The sequence below is a fragment of the Myodes glareolus genome, chromosome 19 (assembly GCF_982192425.1).
Source record: "Myodes glareolus chromosome 19, mMyoGla1.1, whole genome shotgun sequence".
Lineage (NCBI taxonomy): Eukaryota > Metazoa > Chordata > Mammalia > Rodentia > Cricetidae > Myodes > Myodes glareolus.
The window spans coordinates 51131467-51150756 of record NC_142044.1 but is presented as its reverse complement, the minus strand read 5'-3'; the positions used below and the strand labels follow the sequence as shown (position 1 = coordinate 51150756).

General features: G+C 42.8%; 1 protein-coding gene across 2 annotated transcripts in view; it reads right to left on the bottom strand.

Annotated features, from left to right (window-relative positions):
* Positions 1-200: 200 nt before the first annotated feature.
* Zbed4 (zinc finger BED-type containing 4) overlaps positions 201-19290 on the bottom strand; it is a 31742-nt gene continuing 12652 nt past the window's right edge. For both annotated transcript variants that reach the window (XM_085678862.2, XM_085678861.2), the window contains one exon: positions 201-5355. In XM_085678862.2, the coding sequence (XP_085534988.2) occupies positions 1505-5014 (3510 nt within the window). In that variant the 5' untranslated portion in view covers positions 5015-5355 and the 3' untranslated portion in view covers positions 201-1504. The remainder of the gene's footprint in view (positions 5356-19290) is intronic.

The window sequence follows — 19290 nt, the reverse complement described above, 5'->3', positions numbered from 1 at the left end:
AGGGGATATGGAGAGGTGGTAGCTGAGTTCTAACCATCGTTACCTTCATCAAAAATGGGAATACTGCCCTACTCCCCAGTGTCCTATTTGTGACTACGATGACATTTCAAACACTGTTCAAATGCACTTTATATCTATCAACCCATAAAAGCACGCCTGTTCTATTATCCTAAAAATAAAAAGCCAGCGTCAATCAGCAGTAGAAAATCGCAAATAAAAAGTTTAATTTCAGAATCCAACTTCATCATTTATAAATACACTAAATCATAGTCCACACAAATTTAGACTGAGCCTACATACAGTATTTCAACAAAAGAACAGCTTTTTCTAAAAGGTCAGAGGCAAATGAGTGATTTGTTTCACCCATAATATTTAATTGATTTGAAATGAGAAAATGAATTCTTTTCTTTAGACATTAAAGCAAAACCTTTGGAGTCTGGTAAAAGATATGACAGTTGATACTTCATTTTGATATCCTTGGGATTCTATAATAATACCCTAGTAATAGTTGAATCTTCCCTATCATAGGAAAAAAAATCTAAATGCCTAAGGCTTTTCTGATGACTGCAATAAACAAGCGCTTTCCCTGTTAACAAGCTATCTCCTCATAGTAGAATCTGAGCAAACGGAGGGGGTGGGGTTGTCAGTGCACACTTCTTATGAGATAGCTTTATTGTGTAGAGACGCAAAATAAATCAGAGGCATGGAGATTTGATCAACAGGCCTTCTGCTGTAAACGTGTCCTATCATGCACTGGTGAGACCCTAAGCATGACTTTAAAACGTGGATCCAATTTCAAGGAGTTCATGATAAGTGGGGTATCTCTGAGTTAACTGATCATGTAAAACCTGAATGCAAACGCCTGACATGGGAAAGTTCTCATGACCAAACAACCACGTAACTGATACTCCATGATACGCCTAAGTTCAGTTTTCTTTTCAAATGCCTCGTTTCTGTTACAGTAAACAGCTTCCAGAATATTCTCTCCTCGACATACTTTGGAGCTGGTGGTTAAGAACTACTCAGTCAGGATGGCTTAACCTCCACCTCCTATTTACAGGTTTCATCTGACAGCCACAAAAGCTGTTTTGTTGCAGTTAAAATAATATTTAATTAAAATACAGCACCTGATTTGTGGTTTTTATACAACTGAATAAAAACCCTACACAGTAAAATTGTTTATATCTTCCCTCCATTCTTGAAAAACAAATTACTATCCCCTAAAAAAAAAAGCCAAAAAAACCCACCTTTATAGTTATGAATTAAACCTGATCATCCTATTTCATAATTGCCAAGACTGTTTCTAGTGGGCTTCTGAAAACGCACCTCGACACCTGGCCTGAAGGAGGAGTAAGGCACATGTGGATATTATGGTGAGAACTGGCAGGTGGCCCCAGATACCTGGTCTGGTGTCCTACATGGCCCTGCCAGGCGAGTCAGCCCTGGCACCATGACTAGCTAGCACTCTGAAGCGCATTTCCAGCCTGGTGGCTCCATCATGAGTTCAATACTGAAAGCATATCAAGGGGAGATTCACTTTTAAAAAGATGAGCTTTTCAAAATGCTCCATCGTGAGCCTGGGCTGTCCAAAGCTGCCAGCCTCCATAGGTGTGCTAAAGAGCTTTTCTGAGGGGACTGTACTTGGGGGGCAACCCAGAAATCGGACTGCTAAGGTAGACAGCCCAGGCCAGGATGACCGCTTCAGGTTCCAGTAGGTAAGTGGGTCACAGCTGTGTTCCAGCACCTCTTCCTCCAAATACGCAAGCACCATGTCTTCGGGTAGCTTCTCTCTCTTATCTCTCTTTATTGGTGCAACAAGTGACCACAGGCTCTCCCCTGTGCCAGTGTCTTTAAGTGGGGACCCTGAGTCACAGCCACTGGAGGTGGCCGTGTCCTCTGAGGTAGAATTCAATATTTCTAGCTCCCTGATTAAGTCTTGCCTGTACTGTTCCGCCTCTTCCTCTGTGAACAGGGAAGCTTTGTAGCGAGGGTCCAGCAGTGTAGCAAAGATGTACCTGGGGTCATGGAGGGTGGCAGACAGGCGGCTTGCCATGGCTTCCTTCAGGGACTTGAGCATGGTGTCAATGCCCATTGTCTCCCCAAAGAGCATCTCGACTTTCCTGCTGAGGATGTGGATCATGGGGATGACCTGGCTCAGAGTAGACATGTGGGCGCTCATCTCTCGGCTTGCAGCATCAAACGGTCTCAGCACATGACACACAGACTGCATAACCTCCCACTGGTCACAGCTGATCAATTCTCTGAAGTTACACTCAATGGACACCTCATTAACTGCCCTCTTCTGCTCAATTAGCCGTTCAAGCATGTGGAATGACGTGCTCCACTTGGATGGAACATCCTGGATCAGCTGGTGCTGTGGTAGCTCATACTCCTTCTGTAGCTCTGCTAGCTTCTCTCTTGCCCTGGGTGACCGATGGACCCGCTCACACAGCTTTCGGGCAATGCTCAGTAAGTTCTGCACCATCCTCTGGCTCTTGATAGCTTCACTCACAATCAGATTCACTGTGTGGCTAAAGCACTGCACGCTTGAGTGTTCACCCTCATTCAGCATCTTCCCTATGCTAGGATTGTCAGTGACAGTGATGCCAATCTGAAGGCCGATGGAGGTCACCCAGGCTTCCCACCAACACTCCAGCTGCTTCTGAATGCTATTTCCACTATAGTCACAGTCAATCTGTGACACATCTAAAAGTGCTGAGCAATGGTGGTCCTCACAATGTGGTCGGACAGCAGATGCGAAGGTGACCCAGTGAGCTGTAAGGGTCAGGTACTCACGAGTCTGGCTACTCATCCATATTCCGGAGGTGAAGTGGATCACACCACTCTCAGCTTCCTTCAGATGTGACATAATTATCTGCTTCACATTGTCATACATACCTGGGATAGCTGTTCTAGAGAAGTAGGAAGGGGAAGGTAAGGAGTATTGAGGTTTCAAGTATTCAAGCAGCCTGTTAAAGCCAATGTTGTCTACAAGGGAATATGGCTGAAGGTCAAGTGCAATCATTTCAGCTATGAGACTTGTGATTTTTTTGGCAACTGGGTGAGAATCATAGAGCTTCTCAGTTGAGTCACGGAAAGAGGAAGTCCCTGAAAGCTCCAAGCCCAGAGGCCTCCGGATGCCTGAAGAACGGGGCAGGGTGGCCTCTGAGACATCATTCTTGAGTACATGGCCATGGAATCGCTGCAGATGTCTCAAGAGACAGCTGGTGCCCAGGTTGGTGGGCTTCTTGCCCCTGCTGATGGTCCGGCCACAGTGCAGGCACACCACCTTTGTTGAATCTGCAGAGCAAATAGAAAAGTGGTTCCAAAGCTTTGAGGTCTTCTTGCTATTAGTAGGAAACACACCTTGATGGTTTTTTCTGACCACTGCTGGCAAGTCGGTTAATTTGGAGGAGCTTTCTGCAGAAGCCAAAGTGGCATATGGAGAGTTTGCCAAACTTGCACCCAGAAACTCCTTCTGGGTCCCGACAACCTCAGGGTGGCGTCTGTACAGATGTCGCATCAAACAACTGGTGCCCACGTCCCCCTTCTTCCCCCGACTAATAACACAGCTACAGTACCGGCACACTGCTTTGAGACTGTCCATGGGGGCCAGGGAAAAGTGATGCCAGACTTCTGACTTCAGTCTTCTCATGACCTTCTTATTTTGCTGGAAGACAGTACCTGATTCAAACCTTGGACTTACTGCATCTGTTGGCTGCTTCTCTGGAGAAGATACTACAGAGGCCTCCCCCAAGTCATCAGAGGATGACAGCATGGACACATCTTCCCGGGACACATCCCCAGGATTGGTGTGTGATGACAGGTCTTCAGTAAGCCTGTCTGGGGACGAGGAGGCAGAAGGGCACTCTTTAACTTGTTTTCCTGGAGACAATGATGCAGAGTTTAGATCCCCCTCTGGGGGCAGCAGGGCAGGCAGCAGGGTAGGAGGCATAGGGTACAATGGTGGGATGCCTGTGCTGCCCCCATTCTCCTGGAGTACAATGGATCGATGTGCTCGCCACATGTGCCTGATGAGGCAGCTTGTGCCCAGGTCCTTCCCGTTCTTCCCCCTGCTGAACTCATTCATACAGTGGACACAGACGGCCTTGGAGCTATCAAGGGGTGACAGGTAGAAGTGCTTCCAGACGGCTGACCTCCTCCTGGACCCAGATGTGCTTTTGGGAAGGGGAAGGTTTCTCTCTGCCATGCTTTCTGAAGTGTCATCGTAATGGAGCATGGAGAGGCTGGGGGATGAGCCCACTAAGGTCTCTTCTCTGCTATACTTTTCACTGATAGACACATCAGAGGACACCTCTTCAGAAGGGACCACAGTCACTGACTCTTCCACTATTTGGTCAGGGGATGGAATTTTGGGAGCCATTTTCTGGACAAGTTTGACAGGTGAGAGCACAGTGCTGAGATCTCCCACATCTGTAGGCTGTGGTGGAAGCAGAAGAGAGGGAGAGGGAAAGGAGGACCCTGCTGTTAGACTTCCGTTTTCTTGAATGAGCTTGGTGGGATGTGCCCGCCTCACATGTCTCATGAGGCAACTTGTACTCAAGTCTTTTTCATTTTTGCCCCTACTGAACTCTTTCATACAGTATGTGCATATTGCTTTAGTACTATCTCGAGGAGAGATAAAGAAATGCTTCCAAGCTGGAGACTTCTTCCTGGAGCTTATGTGTCGGCTAGAAAGAAGGCTCTGAGTCACGGCTTCCATGGCAACATTGTACAGTGTGCTACTATACTGGGAGAAGAGGGAGCCATAGTCATCCTCACTCCCAGCAGGTAAGTATTTCCCAGGAGGCTGACAGGCACAGCTTGTTGCCCTGATTTCTGCCTGCTCGTCGCCACTGTCTGTCTGTCTCATATCCTCTGGCTCACTTTTAAAGTCCACTCTTTCCAAACTGTGACAAGGAGTTTGATTATCATCTTCTTCTATTTTGAAATTTACTTTGTCAGAAACAAAATCACTGTCCCCCTTGGGACAAGTTTCCTGCTTATCCTCCATGACCAACCATAATTATCCTGGCTGCTTCATCATTCTGACATCTTAGGTGAATAAAAACTGGTTATAATACCCACTTGTGACTCCCAAAGTAGATTTTATTCACTTTTTCATAATCCCATCTTCTAGGATGTTGCTATGGCTGACCATGCATGTCACCGGAAAGCAGAGCATGTGGCTCCCACAAGCACACTGTCACAGGGCGTGGAGTGCAGTTCTCCAGGAGCGCTGCAAACAAGTACTTCTTGGTGAGTACACCAATACATGCAGCACAGGCTTGTTTCTCTTCTCCAAGACAGGAGCCCCACCATCTTGAGGGCACACACACAGTCCTTTTGCATATCCTGTAACAGATGACATCAAATTAAGCACAGAATTGAACTGTATATTTTTTTTTTTAAAAAAAAAATCTATATTGTCACAGGAATCAGACTAACTGATGGAGAAAATTTCCATGATTGAAAGCTAGAGTCAAAAACCTTGCTAGTGACATTTTTCAATCCATTCATACATAGAAATCCCCAACAGTGCAAAATTAACAAAAATACACAAATTCAAATCCAAATGTCCTACCAGTAAAGGAGTAGGGTATGAGTGAAGAAACCAATAATGACACTAAAAGGAATTTCACAAGAAATAACAGCCTTATTTATTTATTTAGAGGTATCATGTAGACCTGGCTGGTCTGAAACTCAATATACACACACTAGGCTGGTCTTGAACTCCAAGAACTTGCTCTGTAGACCAGGCTGGTCTCAAACTCACAGAGATCTGCCTACCTCTGCTTCCTGAGTGCTGGGATTAAAGGCATGCACTACCACCTGGCAGCTACATATTGTTCTATGGACAGTTGTATGTAATTGTTTCAGACTGTGAACATGTGGAGGTCAGTATGAGTTGCATGGACAGTGTCTCAAACAAGAGATGTGTTAAGAATTTTAAAAAAATACACCCATGCGCACACACACATACACACACACTGATTATCAGGCACCAAGTTTAAGAAAACATTACTGGACATAAGAGACACACAGGTACAAGTACAATATAGTGGTAACTCAATGTTCCACTCTAATCAATAGATTAGTCAGACTCTCCCCAAAAAATCAACTAAAAGAATCAAAGAGTTGTGCCATATATCTAATGACCTCAACAAAATATCCCATCCACAACTGCAGAATACTCAGAATACTTTCTTCTCAGCAGCTCATAAAATTTTCTTCCAAACAGACCACATTTTAGGCAATACAAGTCTTAACAAATACAGAAATATAAAACCATTTCTTGTATTTTACCAAATCATAATGGAAAAAACAGAAATAGAGAAATTATATGAATACATGAAGACTGAGTAAATTTTTGAATAATCAATGAGTGACTGAGAAAAATCAGAGAAGAAATTTAAACATTGCTAAATCAATTAAAAAGAAGGGCAAGGGAGATGGTTCAGCGAGTAAGTGCTTGCCATACAAACCTGAGGGCCTGAGTTAAAATAACCAGAGCCAATGAAAGAGATGGATGTATACTGTAAGCATATGCAATCTCAGTGCCTTTGTAAGGAAATGCGAGGTGGAGACATAGACTCCCCAGAAACTCGTAGGCCAGCTAGCTTAGCATACACAAGAAAAAACAAACAAAAACAAAACAAGAGACACCTTGTCTCTAACAAGGTAGAAAGTAATGACCAATACTCAAGGTTGTCCTCTGATCTCTACATGCATGTAAACTGTGCACACACTCTTTATCACACTCATTTACAAATATATAAATACATAAAAGAAGGAAGAAGGGAAAGAGTAAGGGAAAGAAGTAAGATCAAGGGAACAAAAGAGAAAAGAAAATGAAAACACACCCTAGAACCTATAGTATACAACATGACAGCTCTGATAGCTATGGATATTTTAAAAATATGTAAGTGGAGGGCAAGCTCACTAGTTAAGAGAACTTGCTGCTCTTGCAGACAACTGGAGTGCAGTTCCTAGTACTCTTATTTGGTGGCTCATAACTGCCTATAAGTCCAGTTCCAGACAATCTGACACCTTCTGGTTTATGTGGCAACCATACACACATGTGCATACATACCCATAAACATGTAAATAAAAATTTATTTTTAAAAGTGTTAGAGGCTCAATGAGATAGCTCAGCAGGGGGCTAGAGAGAGGGCTCCATGTTTAAGACTACTGACTGTTCTTCCAGAGGACCCAGGTACAATTCCTAGTACCCACAGGCAGATCATAATAGATAGGCAGTCACTATCTGTGACTCCAAGAGCTGACACCTTCACACCAATATACATTCAGGCAAAACATCAATGCACATAAAATAAAAATAAATGAAAATAATAATAAAAAAAAGACATACCTCAGCAAGTAAAAGCACTTGCTGCCAAGTCTGAGAAACCATGTTTAGTTTTCAGAACCTGTATGATGGAGAGCACTTATTCCTTCAATCTGTACTTAGACCTCCACACATACACTACACATGCTGTGGCACATGCGGGCATTTATGTGCCTCTTCCCACAAATTAATAAGTGTTCAAAAGTACAAAAGTCCAACAAGTAAAGGGTCTGTTTTGCTGTGCATAGAGTAAAGCTTGCTTTGATTTGGTCATAATTTGTGGCTGGTGGTCTTTTTTCTGGCAGCTGGAGGATTAATATGTAGAGGCCCCAATGATATTAAGACCCCAACCCAAATTCGGAAGCCAGACCCTTCCTCCGGGTCTCTGGAATTGGAGTACAGCTTCCCAGCGGGTGCACACCTTGAGACATTCCAAGGCCCCCGAGGCATGGTTTCAGATCGGAGGACTGTTGGAGTGAACGGTCACAACGAAAAAGAAAACAGAAAAAGAAAACAGTAAATGTTTGCAGAGGTCTCCATCTATAAGCCGCAGCTCGGTAAGTCATAGTTCTCTTTCTGATATCTGGTTCTGGTTCTGTTGGGATCCCATCTGAGGACAGTTAAGGTGTACTACCAAGATATCATACTGTCTGCCTGGTTCGTGGTCCCTATGTCTTGTTCTGTTTTGTCTCTTCTCTTTGTTGTGTGTCTTCCATGGTCTGAACCTGAGGCATCTGGAAGGACGGACAGAATGGCAATAAGTCTAGTAAGCCTGATACTCCATTAAGCTGTGTCTTAAATTCTGAAAAAACTTTATCCTTTTTTTTTTTAACTTTATCATCTTAAAGTCATAGGATTATGACTATCCCGTCACCAAAGACTGTTTCTGCACTCTCTGTAAACTGAAGTGTCCTATTCTGTGTGTCAAATGATCCCCAGAGTGTATGTTTGACCCTCAAGTGGCATGGGCAATAGCAAATACTGTCCTTGGTAACTCTGATCACATCATATACATCTTGCCATGGCAGAAGTAACATCAAATTTACCTCCATAAGTGAAGGTCTTTATGGTCCACAATGGACAAGGTGGTCAGGCCTTGGTCATTACAAGAAGGACCCTAAAGGGACCTTCAATGAAGGCTCAGAAACCTCCCATTTTACAAGACCCTCATGAGGACCCACTCCTTCCCCCACATAACCATCTTTATGCTCCATTATCTCCTATTCTTCAGCCTCTACATCAAGCCCAACCCTTTACCACAGCTACTCATTCTACTATCCCTGTCCCTATTCCACCAGCCCACCCGACCCTCTGTCCTCTCCCCTCCCACACCTGCCAAGGACTCCCTTATGGTCTCCCTGAGACATCCTCAGGAGCAAAAACTATCCCCTGTACCACATTACCCTATAACTGATATGTCTATGTTCCTTTTTCGACAACTGATCTTTATAACTAGAAGAACCAGAATTCCCCTTTCAGCACAGAGTCAGGCTCTTTAATCTCTATAACTGACTCTCTCTTCTTTAAGCACCTTCCTACCTTGGATGACTGCTAACAGATTCTATGCACCCTCTTTACTACGACTGAGGTAGTTAAGGTACTCCTGGGAATGGATGTGCTGACAGTAAACAGAGGGCAGATGCAGATGACCCCATCCTGCCCCAATGAAGACCTTATTGGAACTATAGAATAGAGGGAGGTAGGTGGTCACTGAGTACCACCAGGCTTTATTGGAAGGACTGAAGTGGGGTGGCCTGAAAACTCACTAACTTATCTAAGGTGACAGGTGTAAGAAAAGGTACAAACGAATAGTCTTTGGCATTTTTCAAATGTCCCCTGGAAACTTACTGTGTATATACTCCCATAGATCTGGAAGACTCAGCAAATCTCAAGGCAATTAACCTAGCCTTTGTAGCCTTGTCTGCCCCAGGCATATGTAAGAAAATCCAGAAATGGATGGGTTTGTAGGGAAGAACAGTCAGAGTTATTAGAAAGAGCCCCCCAAAATATCTGACAATAAAGATAGCAAAGAGTTGTTGACAAGGAAAGTAAATTTGGCTACAAAGAGGCCTACTAACTTCAGAAGGAAAAGAGATTAAAAACAAACAGGAAATCATCCAACTGTTGGAGGCCAGCTGAACTAGTTATTATACACTGGCCAGGACATCAAAAGGACAAATGGCACCCAGGGCAATTTTGTAAATCAAGTAGCCTGGGCGGGGGGGAGGCAGCTCTTGGGGACCTTTGCCTTCAAACAGTCTTGGAGGTATCAGTCATCACTGTGCCCCAACTTCACCTCAATAAAAATCCCCCATGTACTCTCTAGAGGAGACTAAATTATCATCCAGCATGAGAGACCATTAAAATTGCCATGGATTGTGAATCTGACCAAACAGAAAAATTTGCATGCTGATTGCTCTCCACAAATCAATGCATTTGTCACACACATACAAAAACAAACAACAACAACAAAAACCCTCAGAATTCATCTGACCTCATGTTTGGTTGCCTGGACATTGGGAGATACTTCAAAACACCTCAGATCATTGCTTAACCTATGCTCGGGTAAATACCAAAAAGAACATGCTCTCCCAAGGATATGGAGTCAAGGTATAGCACCTGGTGAATTCTGGGAATTGGACATTACTGAAGTTAAAAACTTTATGGATATAAATACTTGCTGGTCTTTGCTGACACTGTCTCAGGCTGAGTCAAGACCTTTCCAACTTGAACAGAAATGACCCAGATATCACCAAAAAAATTAATAATGGAAATTATCCCAAGATTTGACCTCCCCTGGGGTCTGACAATGGTCTGGCCTTCACAGACAAGCTATCTCAACTGATCTCAAAATCTTTCAATATAAATTGGAAACTACATTGTATGTATCACCCCCAGAGTTCAGCAATGATAGAAAGGATGAGTAAGACTTTAAAGGAAGTCTTAATCCAAATGCACTCGAGACCAGTGGTAACTGGGCTGATCTCCTGCCGTCTACCCTCTCCAAACTCTTTTCCCTTTGGGGAGAAGGACCTGAACAAGGATGGAAACTTCATTTGGGCACCTTAAGGGAAGGTTGTGGCACTTTAAAACTGGAGAAAAATTTGCAAGGTACCAAAATTTATGCAGGTTCAGCACCTGGACTTAACCCGGAATCCTGTCAGGGAAATGGCGCCTATCACTGTGCCTCTTGGAGCTGTGTAACTATTGCCCCCTGGGAAGAGTCCAGCAAAGATGTTCTTACCACTTCCCCAACCCCACAAAGATTATTGGCTTTTTGTACACAATTTTTATTTTAAAAATTTTAATATAATCTTTTCTCATTTTAGATTAATCTCAATTGTTAACAAGGATCTTACAACCCCATAATTTTCATGCTTAAACTCTATACACAGGAACCTCTATATTTTCCTAGCTGAATTATTCTGGAATAAAGGAAGAACCTGGATAATTAGATTATATCTTACCATGAAAGACCCAGATACTTTGATTACAACACATTTTACCTGAGATACTTAAACCTACAGGTCCCAGTATGCACCCTTTCCCAGTGCCTCAGGTTCCCCCAGCATGCCCAAACCCTGTGCCCCTTGTCTATTCTAACCTCTCCTAAGCTACCCTTGCCCACCCAGTCAAGGGAGGTGCCTCTCCTGACTATGCTACTGGCAACCTTTTCTTTTCTCAATCATGCTTCACCTAATCTAAAACAAACTTGCTGGATCTGTCTTAACTTACTATGTAGGAATGCCTTACAATCCACAACTCTCAGCACTGCAACAAGTCACTGCTGATGCTTGCTGCTGATCTCAACCCAAATCAACACTTGATGATACAAAAGGTAAGGACTGCATACATCATGTTAAAGCTACTAAAACTTGGCTTTTCCTTATTTGGACAATTGTACAACTATCTTCGGAACCTGACTGCCTTAGGTACTGAAAGCCAGCAGCTGTTCCTCCCTACACCCTCGGATATTTGGTGGGCCTATACCCAATGTCTCTAGATCTCCCACATTGATCAGGGGACACATCCACTTTTTTGAAACCTTACCACATCTTCTCACAAATTCATATTTATGATGGGGACACAGACCACTTGCATTTAATCATGGAACCTGACCACCCTCAACTGAAATGAGCAGACCCCATATTGGTTCCACTCTTATTGGGTGCAGGGGTCACAGGATGTGCAGCACAAATAACATTAGTCCTAGTTCTGCAAGACCAGGGGTTCAGAACCTTGAGCAAACAAGTGGAGCAAGACTTAGTGTATTTGGAAAAGCTCAGTGTCCAAACTGGAGTATCAGGTTGACTTGCTAGCAGAGGCAGTTTATAAAATAGGAGAGGCCTTGACCTGTTCTTTATGAAACAGGGAGGACTACGTGTAGCCTTAGGGAAAACCTGCTGTTTTCCCCTGGTTAACAACTTTTATTGCAGCTGCTGCAGATCCCCTCGTCCTCCTGATAATGTTCCTCACAATCAGTCCGTGCATCTTCCAATGCCTCACAAGTCTGTTTTCAACCAGATAGAAAATGCTCAAATATTTGCCCTCTGTAAGCATCATCAGTCTCCACAACAGCTAGAAGTGGAAGTTACCTGTCAAGGATTTGGGAGGAACACATAACACAACTGAGGTGGGGGATGAGAAACCAGCCCAACTCCATTTTGTAACCAGGAATTATTTTTCAGTTAAGTTTCTGCTTACTGTAGAACTTCAGCTTCTGTCTCTTGGGCTGTACCCCACTCCCATAGCCACACATTGCTCTGTAAAGGAGAGCTTCCTTAATAGCTGGTCTAGCTTCTGTAACCATGCTTGCTTGCAAACCCCCCCCCCCCCCACCCTGTAGTGTTGTCCCATAAGAGGCCTGAGATACTGGCTCCGGGCTGATGATTTCTTGAATGTTGTTTTAGGGGAAGACAGACGTAGCAGTCTTGCTGTGCACAGAACAAAGTCTGCTTTGATTTGGTCATAATCTGTAGTTGGTGGTCTTCTCCTTGAGTCGGTGGGATTAACAGTGGTACCTGCTGCTCTTGGATGAAAACTTCCAGAACCTCAGGTATCTCTCATTGTATTAACACAAAGCTGACAAACACAGCTACCCAAAGAGGACTAAAAAATTATTATTTTGTAAACTGGCAAATACAAAGAAAGAATCACTATTGTTTGTTTCCTACCTTTGGTACAAGGAGAGGTTCTTTCTTTGTAAAACTACAGCTGACACATGAGCAAACTGAGTCAGAACCATAATACAACTGTGGCTTCTGGAAAGAAGTCTGACTGTAGGTATCTACAGTACACCAGTAGCTGCCAATCAAAATAAGATACCCAAAGTTGGATGGTATATGGTGCATGCCTTTAATCCCAGCAGAAGCAGACGGATCTCTGAGTTCAAGGCCAACCTGATCTACAGAGTGAGTTCTAGGACAGACAGGACTACACAGAGAAACCCTGTCTTGAAAAAAAAAAAAAACAAAATGAGATATCCAGATACGGGGCTATGTCTTTTTTCGTTTTATTTTGCCATACTAGGTAGCATAGAATAGCCTCAAATTTTTGATCCTCCTGCCTCAGCCTCCTGAATGCTCAGAATACAGCTATGTGCTACTACATATAGTTCTGAGTTGCTTAAGATTTTTTCCAAGTGTAAGTGTATGTGTGTGTGTGTGTGTGTGTGTGTGTGTGTGTTAGCACGTATGCACACACACAGATATCAAATACCTGTGGCTGGAGTTATTAGGTAGCTGGCTGGCTGTGAGCTGCCTAATGTAGATGCTGGGAACAGAATGTTCTTACACCTCTCCAGCACTATGAGGTGTTTTACAAACCAACGTTAACATCTCTGAAAAAGAAATCTGCGTGAAGTCAAATTTGAATTTGATCAGGCCCCTAGATCCACCTACCAGTTTATAGAAAGCCAGAAGACAAAGGAAGAATAAAGCTCAGAAAGATGCCTCCAGAAAAATCCAGCCTGAAGAAATACAAGGCCAGCCACCACAGGAGGCAGGCTAGGGTTATAACCCACATGAGAATGAGTTATTTAAAAAGACAGTCCAAACTTGACAAATCAGCCGAGGCACTCAATCAGCAACAAAATTATCTGTCTGTCTGTCTACGTATCTATCTGGAAGTTACTGCCACAGCCATAGAACTCAGGCCAGGAGGTACCTTAACATCAAGGGCAAGCTATGAGTCTAGACCAAGCAGAAAATGACAGGATGTTACTTCCAGACTAAATGCCAGGTATAAATGTGCTCATCACACAGCAACCCACTGTGACACTCCTATTTCATTTAGTTTCAGCATTTGCACTATGCTTAGGAACATACATATAGAGTATAGTGGCCTCTATCCATTATCCCAGTACTTAGAAAACTGAGGCAGGATTGTCATGGGATCAACCTGGGCTACAGAGTTAAAACTTAATAATCTCAAAAAAAAAAAAATACATAGACCTGCAAATTATCTCATCAAGTAAAGGTATTTTCCACTAAGTCTCATGACCTGAGTTTGAGTCCTGAAATCCACATGATGGAAATAGAGAACCAACTCAAGAAAACTATTCTCTGACCTCCACATGTGCACTGAGACAATCCATAGCCACACAAGCAAATATTTTAAATGAATACATAAAACTATACACATAGAATAGTACAGGTGTGCGCGCGCGCACACATACACACACACACACACACACACACAAAGCAACAGGAACCTGTGGCACTTTAGCTAATAGACTGATAGACTGATGTTCTCAAGGGTAAGATAGAGGAATAGACAGGATCCATGTGCCCTTCATTTCTATAAATGTAATGCTATAACTGTCTTGCTAGGAATAAAGTTATTCCAAAGAAATCTGATTCCCTTTGCTTTCAGATTATTGAAATAATTCCTCCAGGAATCTCATGCTGGGAGAAGCAAAAAGTTGAAGCCTGGTGCCAACAAAGAAGAGCAATCTGTCTCCAAGAAGATAAAACAAGGTTCTGACTTGCTGAACCACTTTGAAGGAGACTGGAGTCTAGATAAAGATGGGTCAATGATGGGCAGCTTCATATTTTGACCAGGACTGCTTAGTTATGTAAACCTCTCGTTTGCTACTTAAACTTTAGCTTCATGTCCAAGGATTTTGGGGATAGGGCCACTGAACACTCTTTCCCCAGTGTGTCCACACTAAATAAATCTTTCTGTGCTTTTCACTACTCTGTTTAGTTGGCCTATTGTAGGCAGGGGGCTAAGCTTAGGTTGTTAGGGCTGACAGGGGCCAGGTTCTAACCCCAACAACTCTGGGAACAATGTAAGCAAGGGCAGGAGAAAACACACATTTTGCCAGTCGGTCACTAACATCATGTGGACCCCAAGAGAGACTAGCAGCACCACACAGTTGTGGGGATACTTTATTCCAGAAGTCTGTCAGTCAACAATGAGTACTACTTTCATTGTGTGAAGCTGAAAATAGATGAGTCCTCCCAGATCAATGCACCTCAGATTTGCCTCCCTGTTAGCTTAGGCTCCCTCGAGCTGTCTGGACCCTTACTGAACCACCTGAGCAACTGTGGCTTGGTGACTGGTTTTATCTCTTGGAGTTCCTTGGAGCCACTGAGCTTCTGTTGAATTACTTTGGTTATTGTGCCATTTCTATGGCAGGCCTCGTCAATTTGGAAGCTAAGGAAATTTGAAGTTCTGCTGAATGACTTGGGTATCTATTACATGAAAGTGAAGGTTGAAATACCTTAGTCTTTTGGAGCTCTGTTGAATCCTTGGGGATCTGCTGAACCATTTGGGATAGAGAAAAGGGGTGCTGAAGAAGTCTCTATTGTCATTTATATAACCATGGAAAATACTGTCTGTACTGTCTTGATGCTCTGAAGGAGAAATCTGGTTAACTAGTCTCCTGTAACTTTGTGAGAGCTACAGTTACATTTTAAGTTTTAAATTACTATGTCTCAGAGATCCATGAAACAAAAATGCCTTTGATCTGCAAGCCCCTTGCCCAAGGACAAGTCCCTAAAATGCTGGAGACTATTGTTTATGGGAGATAACAAGTCACATGTTTTCACTCCCCTAAACAAGTTTGACCCATCTGCACCAGACATGCTTGATCACAGTGGGCAGGAGGAACAGGCAGGAAATATGTTAGGATGTACTCTTGCCCCTGATCGGATGTAGGTTGGAGATACATCAGGATGTATGCTTGCCCCTGACTGGACCTGATGGGAAATAAGTAAGTTCTTGTAAGACTTGATTTGGGGCCATTTCCCAGGAACCTGGGTATGGACATGACCACCTGGCCACTATTTAATTAAAGTTTGCTTCAAATTTGGCTTTAAATTGTGGTAGTGGTCTTAATTCCCAATCGGTGGGGTTAACAACTTATCATGGAAAAAACTTATCTGTCGTGGAAAATTCCTGAAAATAACTGAGCAGCAAACCCCTGCCCATTTCTTTTTCCGGTTTTTGAACTTCTCACATACTGAAATAACTATTCTTGGCATGCCTGATTTAAGTGTAGTCGTGAGTACATGAGGGCATTTGAGAATGATTTCTGGACTGTTAATATATAAAAGCTTTACTTCTATTTGTTTTCCTCTTCCTTTGAAAATAATTAACGGTTAACTATATCTTTGCGGACCGAAAAAAAGTTGGCTGTGGAGGACTTTACCAGAAGTCGGCCTACGTAAGATGTTAACAAAAATGCTCATTTTCAGCTTTCTTCCAGGTAGAATGGTTTGGGTATGGTGCACTCAAATGCTAATTCTGGAAACTGAGGCTGACAAAAAAAAATAATAATAATTGTCCCAGGATTCAAGAGATATAAATGCTCTCCTAAAACAATTATAGCCAACAAATAAGTGCAGTAATAAAAATTTTAATACTGTTCCTAAAAGCACAAAAATATATTTTTCCTAGGCATATTTAAAATGTACATTTTTAAGTTAATTTTCAGATTAGTCTATAGGCAAATACTGTGGTTCATATGAAATATATGTATGTGTGTACATGTCAATATAGAGATAGAAAAATTTGGGGACAACTGCTAACAGATAATACATATTGTTATATGTAATGACCGAATATTTTAATAACTTATTGCGTATATATGTTGAAAAATCATCAAGACTTTTTAACATAATTGCTTTTTTTCCTGCAGATTTTTTAAATTATTATTTTGTGTGCATGGGTGTTTTGTCTGAATGTGTGTCTGTGTACCATGTGTGGTGTGTGCAGTGGCTCTGGAGGCCAGAAAAGTGTTGAATACCCTAGGACAGTTAGACAGTTGTGAGCTGCTATGTGGGTGCTGGGGATCAAATGGAAGTCCTCCAGGAAAACAGACTTCATTTTGGCTGATTCTTACAGAACTGACTACTTAGAGACATCTACAAGGTCAAGGTTCAGCTAAATATCTATTTGTATTAAACATTTTATTTATTTATTTTTAGACAAGGTCTTAGTATGTAGCCCTGATAGGTCTGGAATTCCCTATGTAGGTTGGGCTGTCTTTAAACATTTGCCTTTACACCCTAAGTATCTTACAAGCAGTGCCTCCCTCCAAGTCTGGCAAGATTTTTTTTTGGTTTAACTGGATCACATTGGGGTATGTGCATATGACTGCACTAGCCCATGGAAGCCAGAAGATGGCATCAGATCCCCTGAAGTTGGACTGTGAGAAGCCTGCCTTGGTGCTGGGAGCTGAACACTAGATCTACAAAAGCAGTACATTCTCCTAACAGCAGAACTACATCTCCAGCATTATGTTAAAATACTTTATGGGCTTATTTAGGTTTTTTATTTTTGTTTTTTGAGATGGAGTTTCTCTGTGTTGCCCTAGCTGTCCTGGAACTTGCTCTGTAGACCAGGCCAGAAATTCATCTATCCCGACCTCCCAGGTGCTGGGATTAAAGGTGTTTGCCACCACCAGCAGCTGTAAAAAGCACTTCTAAACAGTGCTGCTAGCTATTGTGTTTGTGGCTTTTTTTGTTTTGGTTTTGGTTTTTTGTTTGTTTGTTTATTTTTCGAGACAGGGTTTCTCTGGAGCTTTGGAGCCTGTCCTAGAACTAGCTCTTGTAGACCAGGCTGGACTTGAACTCACAGAGATCCACCTCCCTCTGCCTCCGAGTGCTGGGATTAAAGCATGCGCAACCACTGCCCGGCTTGTGTTTGTGTATTGTACAAGTCTCCTAAAATGCAAAGCTTAGCAGAACATCTTACCAAGCTGGTGTCTTTCAAACTAGAAAGTTAGTACCAAACTCGGTGATGCTCACCTTCCCCAGATCTGTTAATGTGTTCCTAATTGTATTAAGACTATTCTCTAAGCAAAGATAACTAGACATGTTCCAACACCATGCACTCCAAACACTACCTAGTAACTTTAAAGACATAAGGCATTTGCCACCTAATGAGCACATCAGTAAAGCAATACTTAATTTTTGAAAGTTTTCTTTAAATGTTTGCTCTTGTTGATTGTTTTTGTAAATCTTTATAAATGCTGTTATGTAATGTTAACATTCTACAAAGATTTAACTTCTAACAAAAAAACCCTGAGCAATGCTTTTCTTTAATTTTAAATATACATTTATTTGCATGTGTACTCATACGTTCACAAAGCCAGGTCAGAAGACAACTTGCAGGAATTTGTCCTCTCCCACCAAATGGTTTCTAGAAATGAACTTCAGCTCTTAGGCTTGATGGCAAGCACCCTTACCTTATAAGCCATTTCACTGGCCCCTTAAGAATTTTTTTTTTTATTGCTGGGTAGGGGTGGTGCACACCTTTAATCCTAGCACTTGAGAGGCAGAGGCAGGCAGATCTGAGATTGAGGCCAGCCTGGTCTATAGAGTGAGTTTCAGGACACCAGGGCTACACAGAGAAATCCTATCTCAAAATTGAAAGCAAAAACAGAAAAAAAAATATTGCATGTATTATGTGTGTATGTATACCTGACTATGTATGGAAGTTAGAGGAGGTAGTTCTCTCCACCTAACATGTGGGATCCAGGAACTGAACTCAAGTTGCTGTATGCTATAAGAGACAAGTTTGGCTACCCCTCTATGGTGTCAGGCTCTATGTGACTCTGCCAGCAGAAAGTCATCACCAGACTTGAAGCAGAGCTTGGAACCAAAACAAACCCCTTGCTAGCATGGTGAAATATACTTATATCCCAGTTACTAGGAAACTGAAGCAGGAGGATCACTAAATATGGTGATATTTTGTTTGTGCTCTAACAAAGAAAGTTTGCCTGAAGATCAGAGAACAGGGCTGGCCAATAGTTAACCACAGAGGTCTGGAAAAGGTCTGTACAGACAGACAGAAAGTGACTGATATGGCTGAATGAAGAGAATATAGGTGAGAGGAGGCAAGAGCTCAGCCTTTTATGGCTGAGGAGTTAGCAAGGTTAAGAGTTGGCTGTGGCTTGTTCCTTGTTCTCTCTGGTCTTTCAGCATTTACCCCAATATCTGGCTCTGGGTTTTTATTATTAAGACCAATTAGAACTCGTGCGACAACTGGCATCCAACTTTACGGCATGAATTCACTACAAAACCACTTGTCTGTGGCTTTACAGCCACTGGCACACACTGGAGCTCAACCATCGGCTGTTTTCTCTCCTCCCCCCAACCCCAGCCTCTGAATGAGTTTGGATTTTACTGTTGTAGCTTCCTTACGACAGTCTCTAGCTGCCACCCAAACTCCAGAAGCACCTGGACTCCAAATGCCACAGGACTCACTTGCCCTAGATTGGTTGGTTCTGCCTTCAGGCAGCTCCTGACACATGGCTTCTTCTGCAAGAGTGTGTGTTTTTCCAGAAAGCTGGCTCCCTCTTCCCCCTCTCCTTGGGCTGCTGCTCTCAGCTCACAGCTCATGGTTACACGCTAGCAGCTGTCCTCAGTCACCTGTTCACCACCTGTGTTCTCAGACATGCTTTGCCTCACATTTCACTGACATCCTCATTG